The sequence below is a fragment of the Cebidichthys violaceus genome, unplaced genomic scaffold (genome assembly GCF_023349555.1).
Source record: "Cebidichthys violaceus isolate CVI_PGR_0920_01 unplaced genomic scaffold, fCebVio1.0.p SCAF_16, whole genome shotgun sequence".
Taxonomy (NCBI): domain Eukaryota; kingdom Metazoa; phylum Chordata; class Actinopteri; order Perciformes; family Stichaeidae; genus Cebidichthys; species Cebidichthys violaceus.
In genome coordinates, this window is record NW_027176329.1 from 3,310,128 (window position 1) to 3,330,295 (window position 20,168).

Here is a 20,168-nt window from a genome sequence, read left to right on the forward strand (position 1 = left end):
CAGTCAACTGAGACATCACGAGAAAACGCAGTGAATTAAAGTGAATCGTACTCGTTTTGTGGACCTTTTATCGATAAGCTTTTAATTATGATGGTTCCAAAGCTGTAAAGATCCCCGGGATGTCTTCGGCTTGGTGCACTGTCCTCAGCCAGACAGGATACAACCTGTAATGTCTTCACCGAGCTGGAGGCACAGATCTATTGCTGAAACCTTGAAGGTTAAGCATGAGTTGCAGGACCATTACGTTCTTCAATACAAACGGTCCTAAATGACCGAAGGGGCAGTAGAATGCATACTGGTTTATGTTTGACATAAAGGATCTGTTTTGGAGGGGTGCTGCGATGCTGACGTGTCCAATATTCTTCCAATCTAGATCTGCAGGCTGTCCTCACTCTCATCCCATTCTATCGCAGCCCGTCCTGTCGCTGAAGGACCGTATCTGTGAGAATCTCATTGTGAAGGGCTGGAAGAATGGCAACCAGTGAGTCGAATGACATGTCTGGAACCCTCGGGGGGAGAACAGATCCATTTTCATCAGAAGGAGACAACAAGAGATCAATAAGAGGCCAGTCAAGAGAAACTCTGAGGGATGCCACATGGCTGTGGGGGTGGGGTGGCGCTGGTGACGGGGGACATATGGAGCCGTAGGATAGATGCTGAAGGAAATCATTAAAGTGTCTTTTTGAAACTGATGGCTTCCATGATGTCTTTTGTGTGAGGAGCACTGCATGAGTTGACTCTAGTTCTTGATAGTTAAACACACCTTATTGCTAAAGCAACAATAAGACCAGCTGTTAGAAATACATACTGTCCAGTATATAGCTTACTCTGGCAGCCTAAATGTGGAGAGTATTTGTGGATGACTGCTAAGTGTTAGTGGTGACCACTTTCCATTCTGAACCCTTTGTTTTTCCTCTAGTCCAGCGGTCGGGAACCTATGGCTCGCGAGCCATATATGGCTCTTCCGGTGACGGCATATGGCTCCCAGACAATTTTGAGTTGAAAAAAAAAAATCAGTTTGGAACTGATTTTAAAATACTTGTGATATTTCTTAATAATACTGTGTCATTTTAAAGTAAACAGAAATTATTTTTGAAGATAAATTTCACGGGTCACGGGTCACCCGTGGGTCGGGTAGGGAGCCAATGGCTCGCGAGCATGTCTGGGTCATTGTAAAGGTGAAGAAAACCTTCCAGCAAAACCATGCAGCACCAGAAGTCGCATTAAAAGTAAGACATATTTAATTTATTATACGTTAAAAATACTATATGGCTCTCAATGAAATATATTTCGAAATATTTGGCCTTTATGGCTCTCCCAGTCAAAAAGGTTCCCGACCCCTGCTCTAGTCCATGTCCATGTGTCCTTGATCAAGACACTTAACCCCAAATTGCTTCTGAAGGCTGAGCCATAGTGTGTGAATGCTGGTCGTCCTAATGGACAGGTGGCACCCGTCATCAGTGTATCAATGGGTGAATGACAAGTGTGTCATAGTCCCTATAGCGTTTACCACTAAAGCTAAGGCAAACCAATGACACACATGACATTTGACACAACAGTTGATTTATTTCACCATTTTAAATCACATGACATGCAGATTCTAGGCTACTGGAAAACTAAAACACCTGCATACTGAGCCCAAACCATACATTTATTAACATGGACATATAAATAATCAATTTTAACTTGGAAAAAAATGTGGTATTAATCATTATGTTGTCAAAACAACAGATCTTTGTCAGGTCAATAATGACCAAAAGTAATATTTAAACAAATTTCTAAATATATCATTATTGACCTGACAAATCTATGTTGGGTCAAAAATGGTTATTTCTGTTCATTTCTGACATTGAAGATATGACTGGACTCTAAAGCTTGTGTAATTGAAGAATTCATGGTTTAGAGTGTGAATGAATTACTACTTTTCATCCTTTAATTTAACCGTAACCACAATATTTTTGTTGCTTGCTAAACCATGATCTATCTAAGTATATATTGTCGTTTTTGTTACCTAACTTTAAATCAAACATTAAAGATTGAAGCTCATTTGCAACACTTTGGTTAGGGTCAGATGTTTCCCCGAGGATGTGGGGGTACTAGATCAGAAAAGGCTCATCTGTTTTTTTTGATGGAAGACAACGACAAATGACCTACATCGTCAATTAGGATGGAGGTACGGTGTCCTATAAGCTACCACACCAGCTGCTAGTATGAGAAGCGTTTCAGGAACAGGCTGAGACAGTACCTCCCAGACAGAGTAACAACATTTTTTTACATTTTTGGGTAAATGAAAGATTTTCATTGTCATTGTAAGTCATATCAAAAGAGGCCTTGTGGCGAAGCAGGAAAGAAGAGTTTCATAAAACGCACCTTCTTCTCAAAATCAGTCTGCTAAACTCACAGATCTGAGAAGCTGATGTGACACGAGTTCACCCTGAGCTCAGCAAGCGATCAAAGGGACAATTTTCTTTTTAACATTACACACATTAGACAAGTCAAACCACTGCCTGAACCTCTGTTGATGGAAATGTACCAGACAGAGGTTGACATCTCCTCCATTCAATTCTGCCACAGATTGCCTCTCGTGCAGTCAAAGGTAATGGGGAAGAAAGGCAGAATAAATCCAAGCTGACTGGGTGAAGCAGGCTGTGCTAATCTAATTTACCAATAAGTCTGATTCAACAGGGCTCCATGAAAGGAAGCCTACACCTCTTTAGCTAAGTGCCTTTTCAGAAGAAGGGAGGAGACGAAGAAAGACAGACGGAAAGATGAAGATGAGGTCAACTTTTTGGACTGAAACTGCTTACCTGGACGTATTCACCAGCCATTTAAATGGACAGAGACACAGATCATGAAGAGCGCCTCAAGGAACAAAGGGATAGAAGAAGAGGATATAATAAGTAAAAGAGGGAGTGAAGAATATGTGATGGTTGGCTAAAGGAAAAGAGATACTGTAGAATAAGTCTATACTCGTGCTAATTGAGAATTTGATGTACTGTTACAATCATTAAAACGCAAAAGCAGCGTGCATACATGCAATATACCTTCGGCAGCTAGCGTAGCATAGAAGCGTTGATGTGCTGTACTCTGCTAATGTTAGCTCCATGTAGAAACATAGAGTGACAAGTATCACTGTTACACAACGTTTGGCCACGACGAGCTTCAAATCCACTGAACCGGCCTGACAATGAAGACAATCTGAAACCATTGCATGAGAGTCTGTGGAGCAGAGCTGGATAGCTGTCGGACTCTGGTCGGCTCTGATCAGAGGCTACACTATGATTGCCCAGTTTGCATTCTAGGGGCGGGACAAAGAAGAAGGTCAACTATGACCAATGGTGTTAGCTCAAGCAGTGGCTATGGCTGTTATGACCACTGAGCTTCACTATTTCTTTTTCTAATGTCGATATCTAAACGCGCGTTAGATGCCCTAGAGCCGATGCCATAGCAATAACCGAAACAAACCCCAGAAATAGTACTCGCTGCTGTCGTAACTCTAGTCACAGCTCCAGCTATAGCTTCAATAACAGCTGTAGCCACATTGGTATTTCCAGGCAGCCAGATACAGCTGTGGCTACGTGTCAGAGCTGCTCGGGCTTGGTCTGATCATCCATCCGTCCATTATCCCAGATGATCCCAGCTGGCATTGGTGCACCCCAGGTCACCAGACTATCACAGGGCTGATACACATGGAGACAGACAAGCATTCACACCTGCACCATCCACACCTAGGGGCAATTTACTGTCCTCAATTAACCTTGGCTGCATGTCTTCCTGCTACGGTAATATTGACAAGACCTCAGGGCAGCTCTACTTCTACATCCTCTGACGGTGGACGCAACAGTGACTCTCTATCTCACCTCTTGAGGTACAAGGAGTATTAGAAGAAATCATGAGCCGGACCTTGTTGGCTGGCTGTAGATATCTCTTTGCAGCACACACTGTTGATTATGTATATGTTAGATATTTGAATGTGTTAAACTTAAATTCTGGCCAGATCTTACACCATTCACCTTAAAAGCACCACACTTTCCAGGATACTACATTTCTCCTGATGTGGCACTATAATGAAAATGACAAACATGTTGTGAGTGAATGGGTCACTTTGATCATGTGAAATATGAGAGCCTCCTTTCCTACATACATTAAATGTGTAGAAATGAGCCATCAAGATCCAGCTAGTATTGCCTGCAGCTTTAATATTTAGCAGTTTCCTCTTAAGCTCACCAGAGGATGGACTCCAGTCAACAGCGTGTTCAACATGTCTGCCATGCTTCACCACAGACCTGCTGTTGATCTTAACATTAGAAAACGGAAACCTATAATAAAGATCTCAGCAGCGTTCATGTGACCCGCTGCTTCATAATACATTAACTTTCAAAGACAATTTTCCTTTCGATTTTCAGGAAAAAGAGAATAAAGATAATTAGCTGCAGAGCAAGTCGGTTTGGGATGAGGAAGATGGTAATCACTGCCACTGCAACAGCACAGAGCAGTGCAGCCTGTGAATGGAGACTTTGATTATGAGTATAATATGGAATCTGATGAACAACCCCCATCTCTCTCTTTCTCTCCTCCTCCCCTGAGCCCTCATTAGCAGCTACTGTGGTATGGTTCAGGAATCTACCCATAATTGCCATGTTACCTCAAACACACACACACACACACACACACACACACACACACACACACACACACACACACACACAAGGGAACTAAAAAGATTGAATGAAATTACAATATTTAGGTAATAATTGATTCATTTTTGAAACGTGAGTTCCTATATTTACTCTCAGGGTTCCAAAAAGGTTCTTCCTGAAGGGCTGACACTCCACCCAGATCCATCAGCTTGTGAACAACCCTTTTTTGACAAAATGGGTTTTTAAAGGGTTCTTTGTGAGACTTTGGGTTCCATTAACAACCATTTCCATCAAAGAAAACAAAAGGGTATGCTGTAGAACCCCTTGGGTGGGTTCTAGATGAAGCCCTTGGAATATAAAATGGTCCTCTATAGAACCTCCTGCGTGGGTTATTGTTAGCACCCTTTTGGTAAAGGTTCTGAATAGAACCTCCAGAAATGATTTCGGGTGGATCCTTTACACTTTTTAAGGGTTCTCTGTAGAATGTCTAATTGGGGTTCTGGGTGGAACCTTTCACAGGTATAACCCTCTGAAAGAGATCCAGACACCAAAGAAAGGGTTCTGCTATGGGGACAAGCCCGAAGAGCCCAATGCGGTTCTAGTTCGGGCCTTCATTTCTAATTGTGTACTTGAATTCTCTGACTTATGTAATGATATGGAAACCGAGCCACAGCAGCTGTGTACTGTACCATTTGTGTTATGATTCACAAATCACTGTAATGCCAGGTGTGAACTGATGCACCTAGCTGTCCACTTGCCAGCTGTGTTGATGTGTAATGTCTGCCACAGAGAATATGTGAGAGGTGTGGAAGTTGTGCTTTGATTTATGCGCAGGCGATTAACAAAAATGAACAGAAAACATTTCCCACAATTCCAGCTTATTTCTGCTCCCACCCACTTATTTTTCAATGACATATGGTTCCTTCCACTGCTGAATGCAGAAGCGCCCGGAAGTTTGAGCTCCTTTCATGCTAAAAGTACAAAAGTCCTGCAGATTTAACTTTTAATTGGACCCAGTGGCACTTGATGTATAATGCAGCGTAGAGGCTGGTAGATACCGCTGCTCACTGCATTTGCTTTTAGTAGATCTCTCCGCAAATGATTTGTTCTCGTGAACATGACACACACGGTCATTATGAACATTTCTCGGCCATGCTGTTTCCGTCGTGTCACCGGTTCTACGTCCTCTCTCCGTTATTGCACACAAGTCAGGCCAAGTTTCTTTTTACAGCCTGGGGTTTTCAAAGCCACTATCGCTGTCGAAGCTCGACTCTGAAACGTATGTTTAAGTGACTAATGCGAGCAGCAGTGAGTATGAAAAGAAGATGTGGACCTCAGTTTGCAAACATATTTCCATTTCCTTCAGAGATGCCAAAGTTTGACCTACTTGACAGCCAAATGGAACATTTTCTGAAGAAGGCTCTCAAGGCAAATGATGTTCTAGAACACAGAAAGAACACCCGGCCTGGGGTGTTTAAGATGTAATGCTTTGGAAAAAGAGACTGGGAAGTGTGAATAAACTGTGATACTTTTAACGTTGATTTTAAAACATTGTGCCATGCCTGTATTGACCTCTCTTTTCTTAATACTTCTTATTTCATTAGATTACACTTTGTGTTGCTTTCTGTTTACTTTTGTCCTTTGGAATGGATGCAAACACAACTGAATGCTGCAACCTCTGTGTGAACTGTGACTTAATGTCACAGTTCACACAGAGGTACACTAAAGTATTGAGATAAATAAAGAAGTATTGAGATAAATAAAGAAGTATTGAGGACAATTGACAACAATTGAGCACAATTGATATTGGTACCCAATATCAATTGTGCTCAATTAGTCAAGCTTTTGGAGTTTATGTTTGATACATCTCAAAAGACCTCTATGTTCCTTTACTGTGACTTTATGCTACTCTTGTTTTAAAAGGTGCAATACAAATAGTTCATTATCATCATTATTCTTATAAAAAAAAAACAGCAAAATCAACAAAGTTACATGTGAATATCGTTTGGCTGTTGTTTCAGGACCATGGACAGCGCTGCCTGTTGTGTGCATGTGTGGCGCTGTACAGACTACTGAGAGGGAGCAGAAGAGATTGATAGAAAGACAGAACAAGTGACTTAGTTGTGTTTCTCAGCCTGTTTGCTTTTGGTGGTTGGAGAGAGAGAGAGAGAGAGAGAGAGAGAGAGAGAGAGAGAGAGAGAGAGAGAGAGAGAGAGAGAGAGAGAGAGAGAGAGAGAGAGATGCAAGCCATAAACAGCTGTTTCTGGTTACCTCCCTCTTATCATTTTATTGCCCCCTTTAGTCACTTCATGGCATGCCCCTCCTTGTTCAGATGAATTTCTAAAGTCAGATGTAGTATGAACTACTTCCAAAGTAGCGTCACAAACACTATGAGTAGGTGTACGCGGCTGGGAAAGACAAGTAAAGGAATCTGCTTCAGTGCCACGGAGGCAAAGAGCAACATGTGCGCAGAACGCTGCTCCCTTTTTATGCTAAACAGAGTTACTGATGCTGCTGCCTGGAAAGGAAAAAATGTGTTGTTCTGCCAGCTGTTTACCTGGTACCATGATGTATGAACAAGAAAGCAGGTGCTTAGTCCTTAGGTCAGTGTGTGTGTAGGTGTGTGCGTGAGAGAGAGAGAGAGAGAGAGAGAGAGAGAGAGAGAGAGAGAGAGAGAGAGAGAGAGAGAGAGATCTCCCTCAGGCAGTGCCATCCAGCACTGCTCTCCTGGAGCTTCACACTCTCTTCCAGCACAGTTTTGGCCGGTCGCCTGAGCTGGAACCCAGGGGAGAGCAGCTGCACACACACACACACACACACTCTCTCTCTCTCTCTCTCTCTCTCTCTCTCTCTCTCTCTCTCTCGCTCTCTCGCTCTCGCTCTCTCTCACACAAAGAGTTACGGTGAAATTGCTTAGAATAGCAAACCCATTGGAGGGATATCTCCCTCCAACACATACAACAATTACAATGTTGGGCAGTGAGCCCAGGCCATAGGGCCCACAGCATGGTGGTTCAAAGAGAGGCCAACCAACTCTGCAGCAATCAGAGGTGAGTAAACTGACCCATAACACATTGAACACAACCTCCAAACGAAGCAGAAAACCACTCCAGTTATCTGGCAATTAGCTCAATGGTTCAACACAGCCTCTTCAGCAATGCTGCACCTGCATCTGACACTAAGACTTAAAAGATATCTTCTCGAGAATTACAGATTCTTGACATTGCATCTGTGTTTGTGGACGGTACAATAAATATATGATAGAATCCAGAAGAATTATGGAAGTTACTATTGTAACGCACTGATTAATGCCATTAAATCTGAAAACTGCTGTTGTTCTTTGTGTTTTGTGTGACTTATCAAAAGAGAAAAAAACAACAACTTAACATTAAAACGTAAGCTATTGGGCCGCAAGTAACCATTTATTGTGTTATCAGTAAGTTTGTTTCATGATCAGAACGTGGATCAACGTAAGCTCAGCTCCCACTTTACGGTCCGGTACAGCGCCCGCATTTCTGCTGGCGCCGCACCACTCCATCACAGTGCTTCCCAGACTGCTAGAGGCAAAGACGTGAGTCCCACACTTGGTCCTATGGGCGTCTGCACACCAAGTTCGACTTCATTAACACATTAATAATGCTGCTGTCAAATCTTCAGAAAAGCAGTGTGTGCTCCAGACTTCCATTGATAACACTACGGGCCAGAATCACTACTGTAATGTGCCGTTGTCTCGATTTTGTCGAGGGAAAAAAAAAACCAGTAAACCTCAAAGCTGCTTCATGGTCAAATGTTTCGTCTACTCACCATCGCTGTTGACACACTGCACTTGTGGGATCTGGGTTCCAGGTCCGCATTCCTTCTCATTATCGGGGATGCACTCCTCCAGCTTGACCACCAGCCAGTCGTAGCAGCTGGGGTCTTCACACGGTATCGCCTCCACCAGGTGGGGGCAGTTGCCCGTCCCGCCAGTCGGCTCATTGGCGATCTTCCTCTTCCTCAGTTTGAAGCCTGTCGAGAACAACAGGACCCCGATGAAGTCACTGAACGCAAACCAGAACCCGCGCTAATCAACCAAATCCCCCCACATTCTCTCTGTGAGCTGCTGAGCAAAAACTTGTCAGAATCTAATGTTTAACCGACAGCATATTAACTTCACTCCGTGGTCACAGTGTGCCTGTGATGATAACCATAATATTGCATTTAACGTGACAGTCCATTAAGCCTGAAGTTGAGAGATATTCCAAGAACAACTTCGCATAATGAATGTTTTTATCCTCCTCTCATTACAGTAGCTTTTATCCAAAGTGACTAATGCATGCAGGATCCCATTAATTCAGCTGGGGTTTGTTCTCATGTGTGTGTGTATGTCTTTTCCCTCTGCTCAAGGGCACAGGATTGACCTAGGTCCTGGGAAGGGGGGGATGTTAGCACCAGCCTAGCCAAGGTCATCCACCCCCTAATCCACAGTCCTGCTCCAGCCCGATAAGGCAGCAGGGTCCCGGAGTGCCTGGAGGACTCAGGTGGAGATGACGGGATCCTTTTTCCATTTCATTTTTGTCTCTCCTTTCCCCTCAAAAACCTTTATTTAATCAGACCGGTCGGCAGAACATGTACCGCCGTTAGCCGAGACCCTTTTGTTGGAGGTTTTATCTTGACGGGGTGTGTGTGGGGGGGGTTTAAAATAGGGGCGATGAGACTCGGGGTGCGGGGAATTCAATTCTATCAGGCAGCACTCAGTTGCTATCTGCAGGGTAGATTATGAATGGCGAGGCTGCAGCTGCTGTCGGAGCCAGATGCTTCATTTTGACCGAAGACAAAGATACATGGAAGCAGTCACATGCGACGACCCACCGTGTACCTGGCATGTACATGTAGCTCACGAAACCACGGGCTGCGCAATCATTCTCAATCCAAGGGGACGGACAAAATAAGAGACACTAACAAGACAACTCCTACCAAATCAAAAGTTGTGTTTGTTGTTTTTAGAAGTTGTTAACAGTGTCATAACTGTAGGAGGCGTTTCACTGGCTAACTGTGTGTGCTATATCATCTGGGTTACAATTTATAATACCCACCATTCATTCATGGTGCATGGATACATTTGATTCATTTTTCAGTTAATAACACAGATTGTAATTGTAATGCTATATCCATGCGGTTGTTGCACATAATACCAATGTATATACTGTATAACGTATTTATTAACAGTTAATGATTGACTTGTAAACCCTCTATAAACATTACTTGGCTATTTATTGGATGTTTTTTTTTTTAAAGTTGTAACTGATGATTATAATACTTTGTTAAACGGTTAATCTATAAACATTGTTTATAGCTAATACTTTGTCAATGGTTAATATTTGGTTACTGGACCATAGTAGATGTTTCACTCATGATGTCTTAAAGTCTTACACATTCTGTGGTAATCATTAATTAATACTTTATATAGAACATATATTCATACCATATATTATAAGCATTATATATCATATATATTTATCAACAAATTATTTCATATTGCACAAACAAATGAAAAAAATAAGACAAATTGTAGCATTACTAATGATTAGTTAACATGATAAGTTATTTCATTGTCTGCTGACAATATTATGACTACTAACTCAAGTTTAACTCCCTATTAATATACCATTCATTAATGATTAATGGATGGTTAATGGCTCTAAAGCAGGGCATGTTGGAGTTGATGTGTGTAAACTGAGGAACGTCAGTGTCATCAGAGAACTTCACTACAAATTGATGACAAAATCACTGAGCGCAGAGTAAACACAAAGAGTGAACTGAGGCATCCATGGGGAGCCCGTCGCTTTTTATTAAGCAAGGTATGTGGATGAACAGTGGTAAAGTAAATAAAAAGCATACAGGGCATACAGCAGAAGATGCGGTATTCTGGAGATGGTGTCACTTGTGCTGCGATTTCTTATGCAAGCAAATTGGTACTGATCTAGCCCCTCCATCATAATCCCGACAAGACCTTTTGTTTACTGTAATTATAATAGAGCTTTATTTCTCCAGAGCTCTGGCACCGCGTGTGCCTCAGCAAATGTCCTTTTATAAAATATAATGCGACCATAGCCCATTGCTTTGTTAATGGGTGTAGTTTTACGTTTCAAACTGCATTTAGAAAGCATTCAGTTTCTTTGCTTTTCTCTTGAATCCATGTTGGTAATTTCTCTAAATGAATGCCTCAGTTTCTTTGTGTTTGATATTGATTATCAGAAAACTGCACTGTTGGTTTTGCAAATAAACGTTTGCACACTTGTTAGTCGAGATATTTCCCATACTAGTAGCTTTACTGGTTAGGTTAAATAACTGTATAGAGCTTATTTATGTATTTATTTTTGCTTGTCTGTACATATTTTTTTTTCAAATCTTCATCTTGTGCTGCTCAAATGCTAAATGTCCCTCCTGGGATCAATAGACACCTTGTCTTATCTCATCTTCTTATCAATTAAATTACATTTAGTGAGCTGCGACTAATTCAAATTCATAGTTAGTGAGTTTGCCAACATACAAGATGAAATTGTTGTCAGTTAAAGGTGATTTCCTGGAGAAATAACCACCCGTCGTCACTGTGACGTGTGAAAAGAGACAGAGTGAAATGTATGTTTGAGGTTCAAAAAGACCAACAGAGTGGTAGTCTTCCTCTTCATAAACAATCTAGCTTCTTAGCCAGTTAGTTGTCAAGTGAATGCTTCAGCATAGCAAACTGTAGTCTGCATCCCTCAGTTAAACTTATAAAGAAGTTGCAATGTTTAGTTTGAATGTTAGCCAACAGTTGCCTATTTCCATATCCTGCAGACACGGAGCAACATTAGCATTCATTTGGAGTTGTGTGTCTAGCCAACTGATACATGTAAACCCAATATTCACCCTGCCGACGGTAAAAGATTCTGTAGCGGCTGAATGCACGACTATGTTCACCAGCTAGTCGCTAAATGTGTCGATCTGCTGTTTGGTGCTGAGCTAACGCTAACGCTGTGGGCCATAAACAGAAACAATTAGCTTTAGGCGCTAAATGAACACTGCAGAGTTGGACCTTGTCTCTAAAAGCGACACCGTTTTTATCAAGTGTAAACATTTGATCCATTGTTAATAAAAAAAAAAATAGCTTTCTGCACTTTTGAGCATATGATGTAATTGTAAACTAATCTAAAGCTTGACCAGATACAGTGTAGAGCTATCAAGTCTATCATTAGGTGTCTTCATCACTCAAAAACTATTGAGTAATGCCACATTTATCAACTATGTGACATCTTACACAGAGTGAAAATCTCTTTTCTAGGACCTTGGAAGTACAATAACAACAAACATTTCACCGGATTGTTTTCATGGAGAAATGATAAGTGTAAGATTATGTGTTTATGCGTGATACAAACTGCATTTATGTGAATACAGTGCATTGTAGACACCTGCCTAGAGCTAAAAGGAATGTGATGTAAATCCCAATTGCAATCTTGGTGGGAGAAATCATACAGCATAAACTAACATTCAGCAATCTATCGTGCTGTAACTGATTCCCATGTTCCTTGTCAGGACGATGAAAAGGTGTTCTGGATAATGAGAGCCATAGTGCACACACTCGAGGACGTGTGTGTGTGTGTGTGTGAGTGTGTGTGTGTGTGTGTGTTGTCTGTTATCATGTTTACTTTCAGTTATGTACAGTAGTCGAACAGCAAGAGCCGAAGTATAGAGTGGTGAGAGAACGAGTGAGTGGGAGCAGATCCATCATTAAGATGCAATGCAGGAGAATTTCAAGCCGTCCCTTTTGTTTGAGGCGCTTCATTAAGGCAGAGTCAACATGCATTAGTCATGGCGGACGCCGCTGTTCCGGGGATAATTAAGGGCCGAGGCAGCGACCGTGTCAACCCCGCTGATGGACTAGCTCAACCCGCTACAACGGCCAAACAAATTAGGCAGAGCGGATGATGACGCTTTGGCTCCCAGAACAAACTTCTGCTCCCCTCTGGTGCTGCCGCAAGGCCCAGATTTAGATTTTGATACCGACACTAGCTTTGATATTTAATGATTTATACTAACATGACACAATAGGAGATACACATCAAGAAAAGACATCAAGCTTTATCGCAGAATGACGGCGTGAGAGTGAACACGTTTGCACTAAGCTAGGGTTGCATTTATGCAGAGGAGCATTTTGATATTCATCCATCCCTTAGTGGGTATGAAGTTGTGCCCAGTTTTGGCAAAGCAAGGCCCTGAGATCACTATAGAACTCCATTAACTACTTAATGACACAGTTATAGGTGGCCGTGGCTAAGTGGAGAGCAGCCGCCTTTCAATCAGAGGGTCGGAGGTTCCATTCCCCGGCTCCTCCTGCTCCGCTAGTCTCATGTCAATGTGTCCTTGAGCAAGACACTTAACCCCAAAATGGCTCCCGTAGCTGTGCCTACGGTGTGTAGATAGATACTGAATTGTAAGTCGCTTTGGATGAAAGCGTCTGCTAAACCTTTCTCAATGTGACTGGGGGGGGGGGGGGGGGGGGGGGGGGGGACTGTGGTCCAGTGGTAGAGCAGGGTCGTCCTTCAATAAGAGGATCGGCGGTTTAATCTCTGGCTCCGCTAGACCATGTCCACATGTCCTGTGGCAAGACACTTAACCCCAAGTTGTGCCTGCGTATGAATGAGTATGAATGTTTAGGTAGAGGTGGTAGCTTGCATGGTAGCCCCCTGTCATCAGTGTATGAATGGGGGGGGTGAATGATGACATGTAGCGTTAAAGCGCTTTGAGCGGTCGGAAGACTAGAAAAGAACTATTACAAGTACATTCATTTATCATTTATTTCTTACCTTTTTTGGCTGCCTGGTCCTGGCAGTTTTCATAGGTGCAGGGTCCCCAGGCACTCCAAGAAGACACCTCACATTCAACAGGACAGCTGATATGGCAGAGCTGGGTGGTGTTCGGGGGGATACCCAGACACAGATCACTGTCCATCGGTCGCAATGCTATGGAGACACAGGTGAAAGGAATGTCAACTTGGGTTTTTTTATCACAGCAAACACAATACAGTAAAATACAAGAGACCAGAACAAATCAAACAAGGAAGCCAACAGTTTGAAGATGTTCCACAGTTCTTGTCATTGACACTATTGAAAGAGGAATCACTCGGGCGGAAGAATGTTCCCCTCTGCACCACCAGCTGTGAAATATGGGTTTCTAACTAATACATCAGGACCGTCCATTCAGTTTCAAAGCTGCACAGTATACCATGCATACATGCCTGTGCAGGGACAACAGTACTTTAACTCCAGCCTTGAAAGTTATGTGTAATCTGTATGGGTTAGCACAGGGGTCGGCAACCCGCGGCTCTTCAGCGCCTCTGTTGCGGCTCCCTGAGGCTACGTTCACAATACTACGTTTTAAAACGAAAACGATCTCCGTCCACACGGCGTTTCAGCATCGTAATGATCTCCGTCCAGAATAACACGCTTGAAAACGAATATCACGTGAGCGTGATGGTGGCGCTGTAAACGGGAAGTAGATTGGTTGCTTAGTTTCAAAAAAATACGACAGAGTAATAAAGTAGTCTTTAATGATGAAAGGTCGTGTTTGATACTTAAGGTCGTCTCTAAAATCTTCCTCTATAAACTCAAACAGACACATTTTGTGGAAAGTTTTAGAAGTTTTATTTTTCAGACTTAACGTTAGTTACAGCGCTGCGGGTCTCTCTCTCTCTCTCTCTCTCTCTCTCTCTCTCTCTCTCTCTCTCTCTCTCACACATAACATTTACTTTAACATCAACACTTACACATAAAAGTTTACCAGATTATGATCCATAAATGTGGTCAACACTCGTTTCTCACTCGTTTCCTCAGTTTCGTTGTTGTCTGTTCTCACTCGTAGCTCTGCTGGAGGCTGAAGTCTCTGTCCTACTGGAGAGCATTTACTGCTTTTGTTTCTTTACATTTTATCTGCAGACTTCACAATAATTGTGCAGAACAAAATAAGCATGATTTAAGGACAGGAAACTCCTCCGTTTTGTGTCCATCACCCTCCCTAAAGCCGCTAACCGTAGGTCTGATAACACCGCTGTGGCTCACTGATCGCTCCAATAACAGCTGCTTCCTCCGCAGAAATGCAGAATTTAACTTAACAGCTACTAGTAAAGACAACAAGGTCAGCAACGCCTGTAATCAGTTCTCCATGTTAAATTAACCTGGTAGTCGATCGGTAATCAAGACTGTTGTTGTTTGTGATCTTCTGGGAAAGGGTCACATGATAGGGGTGTGACTGCTAAGAACCGATCAAGTAGCGAACACGTCATCGTTTTCAAACTCCTCCGTTTTCGGTGCTTTGTAATAAAGAGTTTAATTCTGCGTGTTCGTATTCATTTGCTTTCGCTGCCAACGATGCTGGTTTACCTGTATGCTTGATACGTGTCGAGAAATTAGCAAACAAGACATGTAATGTTGAAAGACGCTTCCAGAAGAAGCACACAGCATTTGCTGAAAAGTATCACGCTGGAGATGAGCGAACAAGAGCGAGTTCTCAACTGCTGCAGAAAACTCTCCTCTTCATAAGAGTTTGATATTGTTATAACAGGTAAAATAGCAAAAAAAATGCTGGTGGAAAATAGTGCAAAATGGCTCTTTAGATAGTAAAAGTTGCCGACCCCTGGGTTAGCAGAACAAACCATGTAAAAAAGAAACAAAGACAGAAGTTGGTCTTTAAGGTCTCCGATGCCTTTAGAATCCTACGTCCCACGGAAACAAATCCTTTCAGCTCAAAATCAAATCCAACAATTGCAAACACGCTTCTCTTTCAGTCACAAAACCCAGTATCTTCCAAAACATAGACAACTTTGAAACAACAAAGTTTTAAAGTTGTTTCCAGTTTTTCCCAGGACAACAGTACAGTCTTCAGTTTGACCTGATTCTCGTTGGACCTCAGCTCCAAACAGCTGTACACTCTCGACAAGGTCGCCAGGCTGATGATTCATTCTCTCTGTGCCACAACGGGACAAATTGCCTCCACTCTTCCGAAGGTGCGTCCTTTAATAGTGTTGCCAAAGTACATGTGAGACCTAAGAATGCTTGATATGTCAAATGGTGCAATGTGATAAGGTACTTTTTCCATCTACATCAATATCAGATAATCTTCTACATTCTCGTACACCCTGTGATGTGTATTTGTCTTTACTGTTGCTAAACACATGTATTCATGTAGAGAACAATACACACTTGAATTGGCTGATATATGGGACTAGCTGTATCGGATAGGCACATCCAAACGGGTCGTTAGGTTGAGCCATCAGTTCAGGAATCCAATGGCACTTGGGAACCTGTACAATTCCTGTGCAACAGGAGTACTAACACTGCACCATTGTATTACAGTGGAAAGCTGGAAATCTGTCTCGGTTAAATTGATCAATAACGGACAATTTCTTTTTGACATTGGTGTATTTATAACATGATTATAAAGTAATGAAACGGGCTCTGTGTCAATGCAGCGGCTGCAGTGCATGCAGACAAATGACCAAAAAGAGCTGGTTGAGGATCAGCAGAGTTTCCCTTTGGGGGAATGACGTGACCAGACGTTATCAATCCACTCTCCCAGTGCGCTTTCACTGATCTAAAAGTGCAGCAGCAGCAGCCTCAAGAAGCCAGCTGGAAGTAGACGGGTAACAAAAATATTATTTATGTTTGCTTACTGTAGTTTATTTTCCATATGTTGTTATGTATGACAGGACCCACAATGAACACTGTAAGCAGACTGCTTGATTACTATAAGCAAAAAATTTAAACAGCATTTGTGTAGAAATGATTCTGGCCCAAGCTTTACGAGCGGTAGATCTCATAACGGTAATAACTATAAGCTGTTTCCACTGTACCATCAAATTGCTATTTTACACACAAGACTATTCATTAAATCAAATCAACCTATTTACACAAATAAGCACCAGCTGTAGACCACAGGTTATGGAAGTCGATTTAGACCTCAGGCTTCACTAGAAATACAATATTCAAACAACTGCCTGTTGGATTTAAACCTTTAATTGAAAGTAATTGCCCGGTATTGAAATGATTTTGGAATTATAAGTGAAGAGTATGTGGCGGGAAGGGATTGGCAATAAAAGTCACAGGACAGCAAAATCAGAATGTGCAAAAGTCTCAACAAATGAAACTTTAAAAGCCATCTCGCTCTGGCTGCAGACCTGTGGTGTCACATGTTCTCAGATTGCCATTCGGAACCTTCAGAACAATTATTATTATTTTTTTTCTACTCACTGCACCCTGCCCTCCATTTCATGAATCATTTCTGTCACTCCCACTGTGACTAGCACAGCTGTGTAAAAGGTATAAGGGCTGTAATGTGGCTGAGAAGACAGTGATTAATTACCACGCTCCTTCGACTATTCCATTGTACCCGCCCCGTGCTTCTATGTGTGTTTGGGTACGACTCCATTTAACCTGCATAGCACTTTGCAGTGGTTTTGCAATTAACTTTTTTTAGCCTCTAGAACTATCATATTTTAAGGACCCGTAGGAATGAACTTGTGACGTTTATGTGTTCTGTCAGGGCAGGCGGTCCTTCCCTGAGACGGAGAGGGTGGCTCATGCTGCTGAAGGACAGCTCTGGAGAATACCTGTTGTTTAGAGGAGCAGAAGCAGTGCGTTGAGCTTTATGCTGACGTCAGCACATCTGCATATGCTAATTGACACGGCAAAAAACGTCGTTGCACTCATATTGGAAGCTAGCACCTAAAAAACAAACCAGTGTGGCTGGATACTACCTGGTAATCTGTCGGATTGAGGGAATTTAATTTAACAACTATATTTAAGAATAGGGACCATGTCAATACAAAGTGTAATAATACAACTATTAAAGATAGATTTTCATACAGGGGCCCCTCTGCAAGACGGGAGGACAAGATTAGGAAATAATGAAGGACCCACTTGATATTGTACTTTACTGCAAATGTCCTGATATTGAATTAAAAATATCAGCCACATCATGTGGTGAACCCAGGGCTTTAGATCCGTTGAGATCAGTTGCCCACTCTTCACATGATCCTCACTTTGCTAGTTTAGAACACAACATGCAGCTGAGGATGAACGCCACCAATTTCTTTGGTATTTGGTCAGAACAAGAGTCCTGAGAGACAAGTAAAACAGGGGAAAATGACTTTTCCTCAAATTCCTTAATCTTTTTTTTTTTTCATCTGTAGAACAGCCGATGAAAAAAAAATGATTTCGGGCACATGATAGTAGTTTGCCTTCAGGGCTCTCTGCCAGAGAGGGTTTATTCTAAACAGGATCATGATATTTTCCTAAACCTAAATAAATAGGTTTATTGCTTGAACCTAAGGAGATTATTGGCAGAAAGCCCTGAAGGCCAACTTCTCCTCAGTGTTTATTTCGCCCACAGGAGGCTGAAGTGTACCACTACACTGACACTAGGTTCTGAACAGGACTAAAAGCATTCATGCTCTCTTCCAGGTCAGTTTTCAATTCTCCATTCACTTTTAACACAAGGTACATAAATTGTGTGTTACAAAGTTATACAAATTAAAACTCACTTTTAATCCTATTGAAAACAAGGTCGGAGATGGACTTCAGTCCCTTGTGGCTGACATGAGTATTACAACAACACTAATCTTGACAAACACAAACATTAAAAAAATCCCCTGCCAGAAGTTTTTATTAATCTGTCAAAAACACGAGAGAAAAAAATTCTAGATCAGACTTAGAAAAAAGGATAAACACTTGTCTTTCTGTAGAAACCAAAGTGTCGGTCAATAAAATGTGTGAGCTGACAATCGATCAATATGTGTTGAGTGTCATAGGATCATCAAAGTCATTGCTGTACGTTTAATACTAGTCTGAACAACATTTCATGACCATCCAAGTAACAGTTTTTGCAATATTTCATTCTAAACCGACCGACCGGTAGCAGTCCCCAGAGCCACACCACTGACGTGTCTACAAATGTGGACGCGGCCGGCTAATTGGCCAGTCAAACGAAAGGTATACGGAAGTGCTGACAATTTTGGCAGAGAACTGTCACTACCGGCTGTGAAAATGCCAAATCATTCTAATGGGTTATAACTTGCAACTGGGAGGTATTAAACACGTGATTAGCAAATATGCCACTGCAATAGCAGGTGCTGAATAAGATCATCCAAATGGTCTGTTGATGACTTAAATCCCGACATGTCCATGTGTTTCTGTGCCAACCAAACAGTCCCATTTCTTATGAAAAGCTTTTCATCCACATGCTCCATTCAGACCTTTTGGAGGGTAGTAGTCTTTTGTTGTCCTCCTCCTCCTGAGCAGCTCTTCACAACCATAACAAAGGCTGATTAATGGAAATATCCTCACAGACTGACCTTGCTCAGGTATCTCTGTGCCAGATGGTCTAGTCTTCCCTGTGCGGCGCTTCCAGCCGCCAAATTAGGAACCTCCGCGGCCACGTGCCACCTGCCATTAATAACCCGACACCCAGGTCCTTTACCACGGCATCACGGTGGCACAGCTGTTCTACAGCATGTCACGGTTTGCTCTCCAATTAAGTTTTGCATCGATCGGAACCAAAGCAGGAAAAACACTGCCGAGACAACTTCCATTCAGAGGAAATTGTTCTCTTCAGAAGAAAATGATGAACTGCCTATGAAATGTGTGCTACCAGGGAGGATTAACAAGCTGTTCATGATAATCAACAACTCTCCATTTGAGAATGTAGCATTGTAATAAACAGTGATGCTGTCAACAGTAATCACTGCATGTCTGAGAGAGATCCAGGACTGAGTGAATCCTTCGCTTTCCAGCTGTGAGGAAATCTAATGAAGAACAAGCAGTGATCTGGGAGTGACGTGTGTCCACAGATGTTACTGTCAGACTGTCCTATCTCAGTCTCTCTGGGATTCACTGATCATCCTTGAAAGTAAATGATGAGATTGCATCAGCTTTATTGGGCAACTGAACAATTGTTACTTCATGATTGGACTAAGTTTTGATTATTTTCATTACTATTAATTCACGTTTTTTTTCTTGCCACATCTGTAATCTGAACTCCCTCCGAAACGGGCTTCCCACCAGTAAACGCAGCCAGTGAGGTTCAATGGAACACGGTATTTTAACTGAAGGAGATGTAATTGGGGAGATCAAGGTAATCCGGTTGCTGTTTCGCATGTAGGAGGTAAAGCAATTTTCAAGCATGCGCTGCTTTTTCCCCAGCCTCTGTTTGAAGTATTAAGTGTGGTTTGGTCGTTTCTGTGGCATATTTTGGTTGGTTTCATGTGAGAAGGAAACAAGTGCACTACAGTGGAACAGAAATTACTCAGCTTTAAATAGCAGCCCCTCGATGAATTCTAAAGTGGAGCAAATCCTGATGTCAAAGTGAAAGAAATTAAGTTAAAACACACTGGCCTTGGATAATAAAAAGCATGGTCATTGAACTTTTAAAAAAAAAGGTGATCTTTGAATATCAACGTCTGCCAATAGAATTGTTGTGTCAGTTGGTGTCATTCTGAAAAATATATTGCATGAATAT

The 20,168-nt window shown here is 42.1% G+C and overlaps 1 protein-coding gene across 1 annotated transcript in view; it reads right to left on the minus strand.

The window, feature by feature from the left end:
- Positions 1-20,168, minus strand: part of thsd7aa (thrombospondin, type I, domain containing 7Aa) — a 140,550-nt gene that overhangs the window by 48,587 nt on the left and 71,795 nt on the right. Inside the window, exons 5-6 of the mRNA XM_068710764.1 lie at positions 13,466-13,621; positions 8,445-8,648 (exon numbers count right to left, since the gene is read on the minus strand). Coding sequence (XP_068566865.1) covers positions 8,445-8,648; positions 13,466-13,621 — 360 coding nt within the window. The remainder of the gene's footprint in view (positions 1-8,444; positions 8,649-13,465; positions 13,622-20,168) is intronic.